A 14,343-nucleotide genomic window follows, 5' to 3' on the forward strand; every position below is an offset into this window, starting at 1 on the left:
TCAGCTGTAGGGTTGGTGAACTCTAAGCTGTGACAGATAGACTCAGGAGCAGGTTCCCGAATCACTATATTGCAGCATGTCCAGCCATGAATTCTTCAGTCCCCAGTGTAAAGTCATCTTGTGCACTGTTATCAAAATAAAAATACCTAAGAGTTTAAATTCACCCTGCTGAAAAATGTCTGTTTAATATATTGCTTAAGGTTCATTTCATGTACCGGCAGAGAAATCTATCTGGCTTATACATAAAGGTATGAGCGTTGGTGAGTTGTGCTCAAACAGTTCTGAGGAAAAGGTGTGCTGAGGAAGGTGCTTCCTGGCTAAGCCAGTGCAGGACAGCACATGTCCTAGACATGGTAACCCTGTGTGGATTTCAAGGGAATAGCTGGAGTGGGGAAATGCCTCCAGCACTCTGCTGTGACCTCTGCCATCCTTCTGGACTTGATGCTAGCAGAAGACCTGGAGGCGTGAGGTGTCAAGGGAGCTCTCACAGCCTTATGTGGGTGTATAGACCTGGGTGAGGTGTGGACTCTGACATAGTAGGCGAATGGGTGTGTGGACAGAAAAACAACCAGGAGGTGTCCTGGGCAGCTCACTCACCATCCTTCCTGGACAATGGAACCTATGGGCCTTGCAAAGAGGTCTTTACATGGAAAGGAGCCCAATGCCCAACATTCTAGAAACTAGATATGAGAAATTGGGATATCCAGGTTGACATGAGCTACAAAAGTCATACACACCCATTAGAACTGACTCTTGATCTTACCCATTGTGCTCACTGGATTTCTATACGAATGGGAAAAAAAACTCACCTACACAGTCCTCACGGGACGGGGACAGCTCATGCCCCAGGGGGCAGTCACACTGAAAGCTGCCCTCAGTATTCACACAGGTGCCACCCCTACAAAGGAGAGGGTTACGTTCACATTCGTCAATGTCTGAAAGGTAAAAACGTGAGATCCATTAAAGAACTCAGAGGAAAATACATTTTCACATACAGAATGGGAGAAGGGATAGTAGGAGGCAGGTGTGTGGCTCAAACATAAAGACAACATCCAGTTAGAAGTGGGATAAATCTCACTTGTTATTTCAATATGAAAAGCATGAAACTTCTACTTTCAATACAGCAAACCACTGGAAAATTTTCATGTACAAAATAATCTAGTTCATAAGTTACCTATACAATATTTACTTTTATATCACCATAGACTAAGGGTTCATATGTTGTTGCCAGTCAATTGAGTGTTTATAGCCTGAATCTAAGATTCCTAAAAGATTGCAGCAAGGAGAGCCTAATCTGTGGCCTGTGGCTGCATGCAGCCCGTGAGTGCAGACCGGCACATTATAGACAACAATGCTCTTTTGTAACGTGAAAAGGTTGTACCCATGAGAATGGCAACATCTTATGTGGTAAGTTCAATAAGTCACTCATATGAAATAGTGGCCTAAACATTTTTCAGTTTCACAACTACAGGGCATAGCTCTCATGGGACTGGCAAGCCAGAACACAAATCAGGGGTCACCACAATGTTATCAATTAAAAAAAAAATGGATCCTGGGTAGTCTGTGTGTTGCTTCCAGTTCAAGGAAGGGATTTTTGTCTGTCCCTGACAGGTCTCAGTCCTCAGCACACTTCCGGTCAAGGGTGCTGCCACAGCTCTGAAGCCAGCCGAGGCGCAGCAGACTGGCCTGCACTAGGCTGTTTTCCTAGACTGCCAGGCGGGTCTGAGCCAGCTTACCCATGCAATTCTTCATCATCATGAAGCCGCTCTCGTATCCCTCAAAGCACTCGCATTCGAAGCTGCCTGGGGTGTTCACACAGATGCCACTCCCGCAGAGGTCAGGAGAGATCCTGCACTCATCGATGTCTACTCCCCATGTTCAAGAAAAGAAAAATACAGAAGGAGATGAGAGGGTGCTGGAGGGACGGGGCTTCCCACGGGACGGGGCTGCACTTTGGAGACTTGGGAAAACCAGGGCTGAGAGTAGGAAGAAACGTTCCAAGGAGATCGGGTGGAGGGGACGTCTCCTTCCTAAGGCACATTCCTTTTTCCAACTGCCAAAACTGTCATGGTCAACCGGCAGGTGGGGCCTGGGTGTCTTTGAGTTCTGAAATGTGGCCATCTCTTTGTGGCTTAGTTGTAGTAATGGAGAATGGACCCAGCAACTCACTCCTCTGTATGGTCCGAGTGGGGAGGCAGTGTGCTCACACGGGAGGAAGGCCCAGCAATGTGCAGAGACTGTTCATTCTGCTACCCCAGCCAAGGCAGCATGTGGACATGGAATGCTAATGCTGAGAGGGTTGGCTGGCTGGCAGGACACAGACAGGCAGCATCCAAGGCAGACCCAGTACACCCCTCAAGTCAGAGTTTTCGGGCACAGCTGGGTCGTGGAGTGAACCCACCATATGATCTGTGCTGCCCTTGGAAGACAAGTGCTTACTTACCAAGTCTTAAAAAATAAAGAGAAACTATGTGTGTGTTTTACCATGTTTTCTCTATCACAGTAATAATATCTGCTCTCCAGATTATTAATTAATTTATTAATAAAACTCTCCAAAAGTTCTTGAGAACTCCCTCACACCTGTAATGCATTTTCAGTACCGAAGTCGGATCTACACCAAATATGTTTAAGAAAACATGAGCCATTAAAAAGTCACAATGAATGAAATGTTTCTGTCACTATCTTATTTTATTTTAAAATATTTGTTAATGTATTGAGTGTCTGACTATCCTGGAGTACTCTGCATAGACCAGGAACTCCCAGAGATTTCCCCAGCCTCTACCTGCCAGCAGCTCATTGTGTTTTTGTTTTTGTTTTTGATGAATTGAAGTTTGAAGTCTTTCTGTACGATCACTGGACAACTTCTGCATTTCTGGTCAAGCCTTTGTTATCAATCTGCATGCCACCAAACAGAAACATTTCTAACTTCATCTCTTTTCAATCTCATGGGGTTAAGAATGCTGTTTGCAGGGGTTGGGGATTTAGTTCAGTGGTAGAGAGCTTGCCTAGCAAGCACAAGGCCCTGGGTTTGGTCCTCAGCTCCGGAAAAGAAAAAAAAAGAATGCTGTTTCTAGGGCAGGAAAGCAAGTCAAAACATGTCTATCATAAACTAAAACAATTACTAGAATATTCTTCAGGTTGAAATAATAGACACAAACTCTTAATGGCTATATTCTTTAGTCCTCATATATTTTGAAGATCATATTTTCACATCAAAACAATGGCATTTTGGGCTATTTTGTAGCTCTCAAAATTCTTTGGAGAACTGGCTTTTAAGTTCAGTAAAAGAAAATAATAATAATGTGTGTGTGTGTGTGTGTGTGTGTGTGTGTGTGTGTGTGTGTGAGAGAGAGAGAGAGAGAGAGAGAGAGAGAGAGAGAGAGAGAGAGAGAGAGAGATTGATTTTCTCATTGAGGAGATGGGCTTTTGAAGGCAGTATACTCACTGCCAATGCAATAAAGATAGGTTTCATTAATGGACAAAACCCATCTTACCTGTACAGTTTCTCTCCTCCATGTCCAGGGCAAAGCCATTATTGCAACGGCACTTGAAGCTTCCAATTGTGTTTCTGCACTTCCCATAGGTGCACATCCCGGGAAAGGCTTTGCACTCGTTGATATCTGCAAGCAGAGTGAGGCCCAACTGTGGAGCTGGTTGGCAGGAATGAGCCCCCCCATTGCCTTAACTTAAAAGTCTATCTCCATGGACAATAATCGTGCAGCCTTGCAGCCGTGGACAGGGACCGCTCCTGGGGTCTGAAATGACTACAGAGATGGCACAGGAAACGTTTCCACTGTTGAAGAGGTTCTTCACCCTCAACTGAGTCTCAGTCCTATAAACCTGGGTGTTGGCTTATGAAGAAAAGTGGGGGCAGAGATCTCTCTGCTACTGAGGACATGGGCAGGGCTACCTCTCTTCAAGCTATGTCAAAGGAAATGCAGGACAGTAGAAGGAGAGGAAGAGAATGATTAGCGTTCTGTTTTCCCAGCTTTCTATCAATGCTGTCTTTTGCACGTAATTTAGAGTTTCGGTCCTTAGGCTGGCCACAAATCACAGGTTGAAAACAGAACCCATTCTCAGAGAGTGTAGAGTGCCCTGGAACGTGTGATGGGCCAGGGACCCAGCTCGCAGTTACCTTTGTAAAACGGACGCCCCGTGAGGATGTCCCCTCTGTTAGCAAAGCCTGGGCCCCGGGGGCACAGGGTCTCATATTCCTTGGTGCCAGGTTTGGGGCATTCTTCACACTCTGTGCCCCAAGCTGCCCCAACTGCACAGCAGCAGGCGTCCATGCGGAATTTCCCAGGAACGGGGTGGATGCATTCATCCTCATCCCACGTCAGGAAGCACTGCTCCACGCGGATATCTGCATCGACAAGCACAGTCTGAGCCTAAGTCGGGAGATTCACTCAACATCCCTATCCCACATCTGTTCAGTGACTCTCACACTGGGGGCCTCAGGCTACCTGCACTTAGCTAAAACTGCACATCTCCTAAAGGATTCTTTCCTCATCAATGGCAGTGCCGTGTGAAGCCGACTCGAGAAAGCAGTGCATGATGGTGGGCCTGGAGACAGACCGAAAATGAGAAACCAGTCTGTCACTACCTTGAATGGTCTCCATAGTAACAGTCATTTAGCGGGAGTGAAGGTGGGTTCTTAGAAGATTATTTAACTCTCATAAGGAATCCTGAAACACTCTCCTGATGACATGGCTCTTCCCTCCTAGCCCACGATCGTGGTCTTGCATTTTCCTCATTAGAAAAAAAGAATAATTTCAATGGTGGCCTCTTCTTTCTCATCTGCTTAAAGTCATCTTACAGGAGTCCTGTTAGGGTCCAGTCATAAACAGCCATGGTCAGCTAGATCATTGTTAGTGCATAGATAGTGCATCCCTCTTGCAACTCAGTAAAAATCTACTGAGTCTGCTTGACTAAGACATTATGTTTTTACTTCAAGTGGGTTTTGTTCTGTTGTTACAAATTGTGGATCTGGGTTTTCTCCTGAACCAGGCAGACCCATCAACTTCTTCACCATGAAGGGGCCAAATTATTTGTTTAAATGAATGAGCATTTTTCCAAACTGTATGTTAGTGCCCAGCTTGAGTGATTCAGGGACTCAGCGCAGCGATGAACAGCCACACGGCAGGGTGAGATAGTACGGTCTATGGACAACAAGCTCATGTGCTGGTCAACAGGAAGATGGCAGAACTCCAGTCACACACTTCTTAATGACAAATAGGAATAACAGGCTCAGAAAAGAATTTTTCTTAGCTAAACAAAATGATTTTTTTTGGTGAAAGCATTCTGAGACATGACATCATGAGTGAGCTTGAAACCTGCTTCACAAAGGGAAGGTCTTCCCTGATGGAAAGGTCACCATGGCAAAAAGACAAGTTTAATGCTTCAGTTATTGTCGGTCCTGAGTCTTCCGAGTTCTCAACCGAAGGTCACATCAGTATCTGCCTCCGTCTTTAACCTTGAGTTACATACATTTCCCAGAATCGAAACTGAGAAGTATTTTATAAGAGCAAGCACGGTAAAGTTTCATTTTGAGTGTTCCATGCAGGGTGTCTACATGAACGTGAAGAAAAGTCACACACTATACCACTTCCCAGAGTCTAATGACACAACTTCCCAAACACTGGTCTCCGAGTTGACTTTACCCAGCACGGCCACTAGGGAAGGAAGGATCTTTATAAGATGTGGAGGGTTTAGTTAGGTCCAGCTATGAAAGTATTGAGGTCCAGCGATCAAAACCCCTCTTTTGGCACTCTAATCAACATGCCCAATCAAAAGAAACCAACTCATCCTAACACAGGGCTCCTATTTTCCACCTATAAACCGCCATTTGCCTATGGGTCATGTCTGTCTCCTCTCTATCCAGTGACATCCAGGTCAAATATTCCCTCTCCCTCTCCCTTGTCCCCTTTCTCCCTTCTCCCTTGTCTCTTAGCCCCTGTCTTTGTCCCTCAGGGGCAAATCAATCTCCTTTGAGCGGAGAACTTGGTCTTGGTGCGGCTGTGCCAACTCTAGTCCTTTCAAAAACTTTACTACTCCACAGCTTATTGGGAAAAGTTATCTTTAAAAGAAAAAGTATTGCTTACATATAACACAAAATAAATGAAATTATATTTTATTTATTTATATTTTTAAAAATATAAATAAATTAAATTTTTAATTAAATTTATAATGGAAATTATATTTCCATTATAAAATTCAAATTCTATCAGCTATGGCATCGATAAAGACTAAGGTGAAACCACCATCAGTACAGTGTTGATAAGGAGTCTGAGCACTTTAGATCTTAAGAAAACAAAGCATTAAGAAAATCTGCAGCTGTGCGGGTGGTGGCACACACCTTTAATCCCAGCACCCAGGAGGCAGAGGCAGGTGGATCTCTGTGAGTTCAAGGTTAGCCTGGTCCAGCCTGGTCTACCGAGTGAGTTCCAGGACAGCCAAAGCTACACAGAGAAACCCCATTTTGAAAACCAAAAAAACCCCAAACAAACAAAAACAAAACAAACTTCTATTTTTTAAAAAAAGGAAAGTTTGCACTTTAATGGTGGTAGAGAAGGGAGCAGTATGATTGACATACCTTTGCCCCTCCATTCCCCCTTTTATCTGCAAAGTACGGTTGCAGTGAGCTGGTACATGCTAACTTTTAAAATTCTAGGTTCAAATTATGTCTAGTTTCCTTTTGTGAATATAGTGAGAGTAACTCAACTTGTCTAAAGTATCAGAAACTAAAGCTTAAATGATAGTTTTTCTTTTTTCTTGTAAAAGTACGTTTTAAACAGAAACTATATTAATAAAGCACATATTTTAATATCTTGAAGTGATTTTTTTCCCCCTCAAACTGTATCTCATTTAAAGCAAATTTCTCCAGTACAGACTCTGGTTTCGGACTGGCCCAGAGGACAAAGAGCTGATGGTTAACTTCATGCATGTGGACAGGAAAGCATGCATCTTACCCAAACACACACGGCCCGTTCCATCCAGTGTAAGGCCTTCAGGGCATTCACAGTGGAAAGAGCCTTTGCTGTTGACACAGCGTCCATTTGGACAGACGCCAGGAAACACCTCGCATTCATTAACATCTGTGGGGAAATGCAGTAAGCAGAAGGGTAAAGACGTTACAAATAGAAAAAGCAGGTGTAGCCTCATTTCCTGTGCAGGGTATTCAATCTGCAACAGCGTGGTGTGGATTATTACTTTAGTTAAAGCAAAAATATTCCACAACGCAGCCACCAGCTTTCCTGGGCACCAGCTGTGCAGACGGCCACAGCCATGCTGTCCATAAAAGTGCAGCCCAGACATGCTCCCTTGCCAGCTGTTCTGTGCCTTGAAGGCTGGGGACTTCCTTGGGAACTGTATAAAGAGGAGAAATGGGAACCTCGAAGCTATTTCCTAAGAGCACTGTGTTGATTACCCTGAGTTATTTTAATTGAAATTTCAAGGGTCTGGAAAACAGTGACTAGCTCCTTGAGAGGGAATGGGAATTCTGTGCTCTTCTTTAAGGACTTGTTTCATTCAAGAATCACACCCACCTTCACAAGTCACACCTTTGATCCTGGCAAACCCTCTTGGGCAAGCTGCGTCTGGAAGAGCAACAGGGCAGAATTTTACTTCGTTACAGAAGAAGAATACATTTGTCAGGCTCAGCACGAAGGAATTAAAACTTGAAGCTGGGTCACCAAGGCCAAGGGACCAGTTGTCTCCAATTCAAAAACTCCCTGCTTGCTGTGCTGCTGACACCATCCCTGTTGACCCAGACTGAAATGATTTCCCCGTCAATTCCTCTCTGCTGAAACTGACAAATGAATTAAAAGCAAACAAAACCAAAGCCTCAAGGACAAGGCCATCCTGTCCCCCTTGGACACATCCAAACGAGGACACCGGGTTTGAGCCAATTCTCTCTCCACATCTAAGAGACTTAGGAGGTCTGCTCACACTTAATGGAAAACGCAAATATAAATGTCTAAAGAAGAATGAATTTCACCTGTGCTGTGGATATTGCTCTGTATAAATAAAATGCTGATTGGCCAGTGGCCAGGCAGGAAGTATAGGCAGGACAAGCAGAGAAGAGAATTGTGGGAAGTGAAAGGCTGAGGCAGGAGACACTGCCAGCTGCCACGATGAGAAGCAGATGTTAAGATACCGGTAAGCCACGAGCCATGTGGCAACTTATAGATTAATAGAAATGGGTTGATTTAAGCTATAAGAATAGATAGCAAGAAGCCTGCCAAGGCCATACAGTTTATAAGTAATATAAGTCTCTGTGTTTTTACTTGGTTGGATCTGAGTGGCTGTGGGACTGGTGGGTGAGAGAGATTTGTCCTGACTGTGGGCCAGGCAGGACCAGGAAAACTCAGCTACACACCTGGAAAGACAATTTTGGAGATAATACAACATAGTGGTCTTCCTCATTAAAGATACGCTGTGAGAAGGAACGTCTGTTGACCCAGATGACATTCCAATCAACAGGTCTGGGGGCCTGGTCAGGCTCCTACCTAGCTCACAGCGCTCACAGGGGCTCCCCCAGGCAGCTCCAAGAGTGGCACAGCATTCGGATTTCAGGGTGGCCCCATTAATGTTCACTTCACAGCGGTTGTCCTGGATGTTGAGCCAGCATGTCCCTTTCAGGCTGTCTGAAAAGGAAGAGGAGAGGTTGGGAAGCTCTGATCTCGTAAGAAAAAATGGACTCTGTGTACACCAAAGGGATTTGTTACAGTGTAGAAAGGATACAAGAGTATTCACTCTTGAAATCATTTTTTACATCATATTCTTTGAGTATATTGACATGTGCCTGTATTTAAATACGGCATACATCAAATATTGAACTGCACTATCCCACACAATGTGGCCGTTCGTACAACTGTATCTGCTAATAAGCTCTAGAGAAATAATCACTATTGCCCAAGGGCTTATTCTGGTACTAGGAATATGGTGCATTGCCATGATAACACTATAACCCAGGTGGAGAGGGACAACCTTTATGATACGTGCTTTGATAGTTAAGAACAAATATATGTCGTTTCCATTCTTCACCGAACAAGGCAGTCAAGATCTACATTCTATTTGAGAAGATCCAGTATTCCCCTAACTGAAGACATTTATTTGATGACTAGCTTGGAAAAAATATCTTAAAAAATAAAACAAAACAAAGATGACAAACTTATGATGATAACACATAATGATAAATCCACCAGTCATCCCTGGCTCATACCAGGGCTGCTTTCTTTTAGTATTTTGTCCTGTGTGCTTATGTGTAATTTTAGCTCTACCTCCAAAACTAACACGTTTATTTATCATCAGTGACTTGAGGGCACAGGGCAATATAAACAAGATATAAAAATCTCCTAGCAATCTGACCACCTGAGATAGCCACTCCCAATTTTTAAAATGTTTCCATATCTCATTTAACTTTTTCTTTTTAAATAGTGACATCTTCATGAGCTACCACGGGCATCTCGCTTTTGAGTCCACATGTGCTGGAGGGTATGGCCAGTGGTGAGTGGAGCTTTTGATGGAACAACAGATTTTAATTGAGCAAAGGGTAAATGACAACTGATTCTGAAGCAGTGGCAATGAATTTATTCCAAGTGACAGGGTGAGTATTGACTGCCTATACAACTACATGCTTAATTTTCTTTGTAGAACTGTGGCTTTCAGTTAAGCGTGCATGGCATTGGCAATATTCCTGATTAATTGCAGATGCATAGCTCCGGGTGTGCAGCTAAGAAATCTGCATTCTTGACCATCTCCTCAGATGATAACAAACGCTAGAACATATTTGATAGAAATTCCCACCATGCCCCCACGGTCAGGCATGGTCAAGCATGCCCAGCAGGACACTCAGTCATTTCCACCTATTCATTTCTGGGTCATACGTCCTGTGTGACCCATGACCCGTGGCTGCATGGTTGCGTAAAGCATGCAGTGCAACCACGTGATCTATGCGCCTGCATGGAGTATCCACGTGGGCCTGTGTGTGCAGGTGTGGCTTGGCCTTTAAAAGCTGGCCCCCAGGTTCCCCCACCCCCTTCACACACGTGTCCTTTCAGCAGTCCTGATCACATCTATCCTTTTCTCCTCATCTTTTTTTTTTTTTTTTTTTTTTTTTTTTTTTTGGTTTTTTTCGAGACAGGATTTCTCTGTGTAGCTTTGCGCCTTTCCTGGATCTCACTCTGTAGCCCAGGCTGGCCTCGAACTCACAGAGATCCGCCTGTCTCTGCCTCCCGAGTGCTAGGATTAAAGGCGTGGGTCACCACCGCCCGGCTTTTTCCTCATCTTAATAAAACTCTTTTTAGTGGATTCTGCCGTGTTTCCTGACTTTTCCTTGCAGTGTAAGAGCGCCGTGAAAAAAAACAATATTACTGCACATAGTTGAGGAATATCACAGTATATCCCCATAGAACTTATTGCAATCTCACTTAATTCTACGTGCAAAGCTTTACTTCTAAATTCAACAATAAAATATACACAAAAGTGACTCCACAAATCCAGAGAAGGAACTATGAGAGAACGATGATGCTTGGGCATATCACAAGAAGTTGCCATGACCTAAATCCTGTGGGGGTAGAGATTAAACTAAAGCCACAATTCTTTCCTTGACCTAATATAAAAAGTTGTGGGCAAGAGTGTGGGAGGAGCTGGGTGAGGATGTCGGAGGAATTGAGTGTGGGCAGAGCTGGGTGAGAGTGTAGGAGGAGCTGAGGGCCTGGGAGGAGCTGAGGGTCTGGGAGGAGCTGAGGGTCTGGGAGGAACTGGGTAAGGGTGTGGGAGGACCTGAGGGTGTTGGAAGAGCTAGGTGTGGGTGTGGGAGGATCTGAGGGTGTGGGAGGATCTGGGTGAGGGTGTAGGAGGAGCTGAGATCTGGGAGGAGCTAAAGGGCTGGGAGGAGCTGAGGGTGTTGGAGTAGCTGGATGAGGGTGTGGGAGGAGCTGAGGGTGTGGGAGGAGCTGGGTAAGGGTATGGGAGGAGCTGGGTAAGGGTATGGGAGGAGCTGGGTGAGAGTGTGGGAGGAGCTGAGGGTGTTGGAAGAGCTAGGTGTGCTTTTTCCTTTGGGGCAGTTTTTGGTTTGGGAAAAATCTCTGTACACTCCAGAAAGACTGACATATCAGCCAGCATCTGTACCTTCTCAAATGAAACACTCTTTACAGGTTTATACATACTTGTAAGTGCCATGACACAGAGAAAACAGACCCATCCACAAGATTGAATTTAAATCTTCAATTATCCATATAATAACTGGTTTATCACCCTGGCTTTTTTTATTCAGAGTAAGATAAACTGTGACAGCAATTGCTACTATTCACTGGGCTAGTGACTGGAGTCATTCCAGACCCTCTTTATTTACTCAGTATATCTAAGGCCAATCAAGTATTTGGGTGCTGGCATCAACATTCAAGTCAGTGAAGTCAGATTCTAGGCCCTCACCATGCAACACTTCACTTCTTAGGGTGGTACTGTGCACTAAGACGCAGGTTAGGGACTCACTGATACTTTCCCTCATGATTTTTGTATACATAGAAGAGACGTAGGTGCAGAGATTTAATTATGGGTTAATTAAAATCTCTGAATAAAATAAATCAGGGTTAACATCTTGGGGGGAAGGAAAGACAGAGACAGAGACAGACAGAGAGACTTTATTCAGGATGCTCAGAGAAGCCCCAACTCTGACAAGCTTAATAGAAACAGGAAGAGGACAAGACACAGAACCTGGAGGAGGACCATTCTAGCCACAGAGATCAAGAACAGGAGGTGCAGGCTGGACATGCATGAGCGAAGGCCCATGTGGCTCAGGGTGGAGGGTAGCAGGCGGGGCTGTGGGGGATGGTCACAGCAGGAGTGGGGGTCATGAAAGTGACCAAAGCTTCGGCAAGGAGGGCTGCCCTTGCTCTGAAGAAATGGAGGAGCCACTGTGTTTAACACCTCCAGTTCCCACAAAGGAATGCCATGCTGACTTCTCTCTCCAAGCATAAGCTGAGGCCTGTGCAGAAATGCTGTAGGCACTATGTTTGGGAGTAAGAGGAAAACGGAGTCAATAGTATTAAGAGGAGAACTGGACAACAAAGATGAAGCTTCTTCATGGGAAAGAAATGGTCACCAGAGTGAGAACCAGACTACAAAAAGGAGAAATCTTTACCAGCTCTGCATCACACAGGGGTTAAAATCCAGTACACACAGAAATTTACAAAAGTTACCCCTCTCCCCCGCCAAAAAAAAATCCCAAGTCATTAAATGAATACACGGACTAATGCACCGAACAGTTAGTTCTCAAAGAAGAAATACAAACAGCCAATAAACACTTGGAAATGTGTGCAATAGCCCTAGCCACCAGGGAAGTGCAAATGTAAACTGCTCTGAAATTCCATCTCACCCTAGTCAGAACGGCCATCATCAAGAAGGCAAAAGACAGCACAGGCTGGTCAGGGTGTGGGAAAGAGGGACCCTTGCCCACTGTCACCAGGAGTGGAACTTAGCACAGGACCACTCAAAATCAGCGTGGAGGCTTCTCAAGAAACTGAAAACAGAATTACCACAGATGACTCAGCAATATCACTCCCAGGTATATGCCCAAAGGACAAAAGACTGTGTCAACATATGACAGAGAAACTACACATCCATGTTTATAGCTTCACTACTCATAAACACCAAGAAATGGAATCAGGTTAGATATCCATCTACATACAAATGCATACAGAAAATATGTATGTAGACATAATGGAATCTTGGGTAGCCATGAAGAAAAATCAAATGATGACTTTTTTTTTTTTTTTTTTTTGGTTTTTCGAGACAGGGTTTCTCTGTGTAGCTTTGCGCCTTTCCTGGAACTCACTTGGTAGGCCAGGCTGGCCTCGAACTCACAGAGATCCGCCTGCCTCTGCCTCCCGAGTGCTGGGATTAAAGGCGTGCGCCACCACCGCCCGGCCAAATGATGACTTTTATAGGAAAATAGACCCAACTGGAAATGGTTAAGTGAAAATAAGCAAGACTCAGAAAGACAAATATTGTATGTAGAACATAGATTTAAATATCTCTGTGTGTGTGTTCTTGTGGACATTTATACATGTATGTTTGCATATCACAACTAGAAAGGGGATGATGAGTGAGAAATAAGAGATTTTTAAGGGAGGTGGCAAATAGACAAAATAATGGAATATATATATATACACACATTAGGAAAGCCGAAAGGGTACCAATTAGGGAAAGAGAATGAATTGGTTTGTGTAGAGACAGTGACAGACGGGGCCTAATGGAGGAGGACAGGGGGGTGATGAATCAGAACACAGTGAAACAGGATGTGCGTATGAAGATGCTGTGATGAAATCTATTACTACGGTAAGCTAACCTAAAATAATTAATTTTAAAATCAGAAGAGAAATAATAGGTGGAGGGTGAAAAGTGGCTGAAATACAGGTAATCAGCAAACAAAATCAATAGATCCTGTTTATAGATTCAACGGGAAGCTTGGGAGTAAGGCATCGAAGCTGAGGAGGAGAATTTGGGGTGACAATTAAGAGAATGGAGCTGCCCTTGGTGAAGATAAATATGTGTCCAGGAAACAGGATCGAGTTCGAAAATCAGAACCTGGTTTCAGACACAAGACATGCCGACAGAAACAGTTGCAGCCAGGTGGAAACATAAGCCTGGAATTCATGGAAAGGTGAGGATGGATCCACGGAATTGAGAAACAGGGAGTGCACACAGGGAGGCAAAGAGATTAAGGACCCACCGGTGACATACTTCAGGTTGGATGTCAGGTGGGTAAGAATGACACAGCAAAAGATATTTTAAAAAAAAGGAGTTGAGAAACAGTTGCGCTTGGGATGTCCACAATGCAAATCCTGAGAGAACGAGTGACAGACTTCTTTGCTAATAGTCTACCATATGGAACAGACCGTGGGATCCAACAGCAGGGAAGCTGCTGTTCTTTTATGTCCACAGGAGTTAGGGACATAAGGCCAGAGTGCATGCAGACCCAGGACGAAGACAAGGGACACAGGTCTGGATCACATGGCACTATGGTACTAGAGCAGTACCACACAGGAAAAGTGAATCAAGTGTGTTGTTCTGTCAAGGTTAACAACACTAACCAGAATACGATAGTCTTTTAAACATTTACAAAACCACTTAGGATCATCTTTGGTATATCTGAAGGATTAACTCGAACTCTGTAACTATTCTTAGTACACAATGAAGTCACAGAAGCTCTAAGTTTAAATTAGTAACCAAAAAGTAGAATTTTCATTCCTTAGTGACTTAGATCCTGTGACTAAAAGTGGTGGGGTAGTCACTGATTACAGTCACTGATAGCCCCAATGAAAACACGTTCAAGGCAGG

At 44.2% G+C, this 14,343-nt stretch overlaps 1 protein-coding gene across 1 annotated transcript in view; it reads right to left on the minus strand.

The window, feature by feature from the left end:
- Window positions 1-14,343, minus strand: part of Fbn2 (fibrillin 2) — a 216,978-nt gene that overhangs the window by 67,084 nt on the left and 135,551 nt on the right. Inside the window, exons 21-27 of the mRNA XM_052742225.1 lie at window positions 8,508-8,645; window positions 7,545-7,595; window positions 6,969-7,094; window positions 4,136-4,363; window positions 3,495-3,620; window positions 1,737-1,865; window positions 810-935 (exon numbers count right to left, since the gene is read on the minus strand). Coding sequence (XP_052598185.1) covers window positions 810-935; window positions 1,737-1,865; window positions 3,495-3,620; window positions 4,136-4,363; window positions 6,969-7,094; window positions 7,545-7,595; window positions 8,508-8,645 — 924 coding nt within the window. The remainder of the gene's footprint in view (window positions 1-809; window positions 936-1,736; window positions 1,866-3,494; window positions 3,621-4,135; window positions 4,364-6,968; window positions 7,095-7,544; window positions 7,596-8,507; window positions 8,646-14,343) is intronic.

The sequence above is a fragment of the Peromyscus californicus genome, unplaced genomic scaffold, assembly GCF_007827085.1.
Source record: "Peromyscus californicus insignis strain IS unplaced genomic scaffold, ASM782708v3 Scaffold_17__1_contigs__length_78620276, whole genome shotgun sequence".
NCBI classification, from domain to species: Eukaryota; Metazoa; Chordata; class Mammalia; order Rodentia; family Cricetidae; genus Peromyscus; species Peromyscus californicus.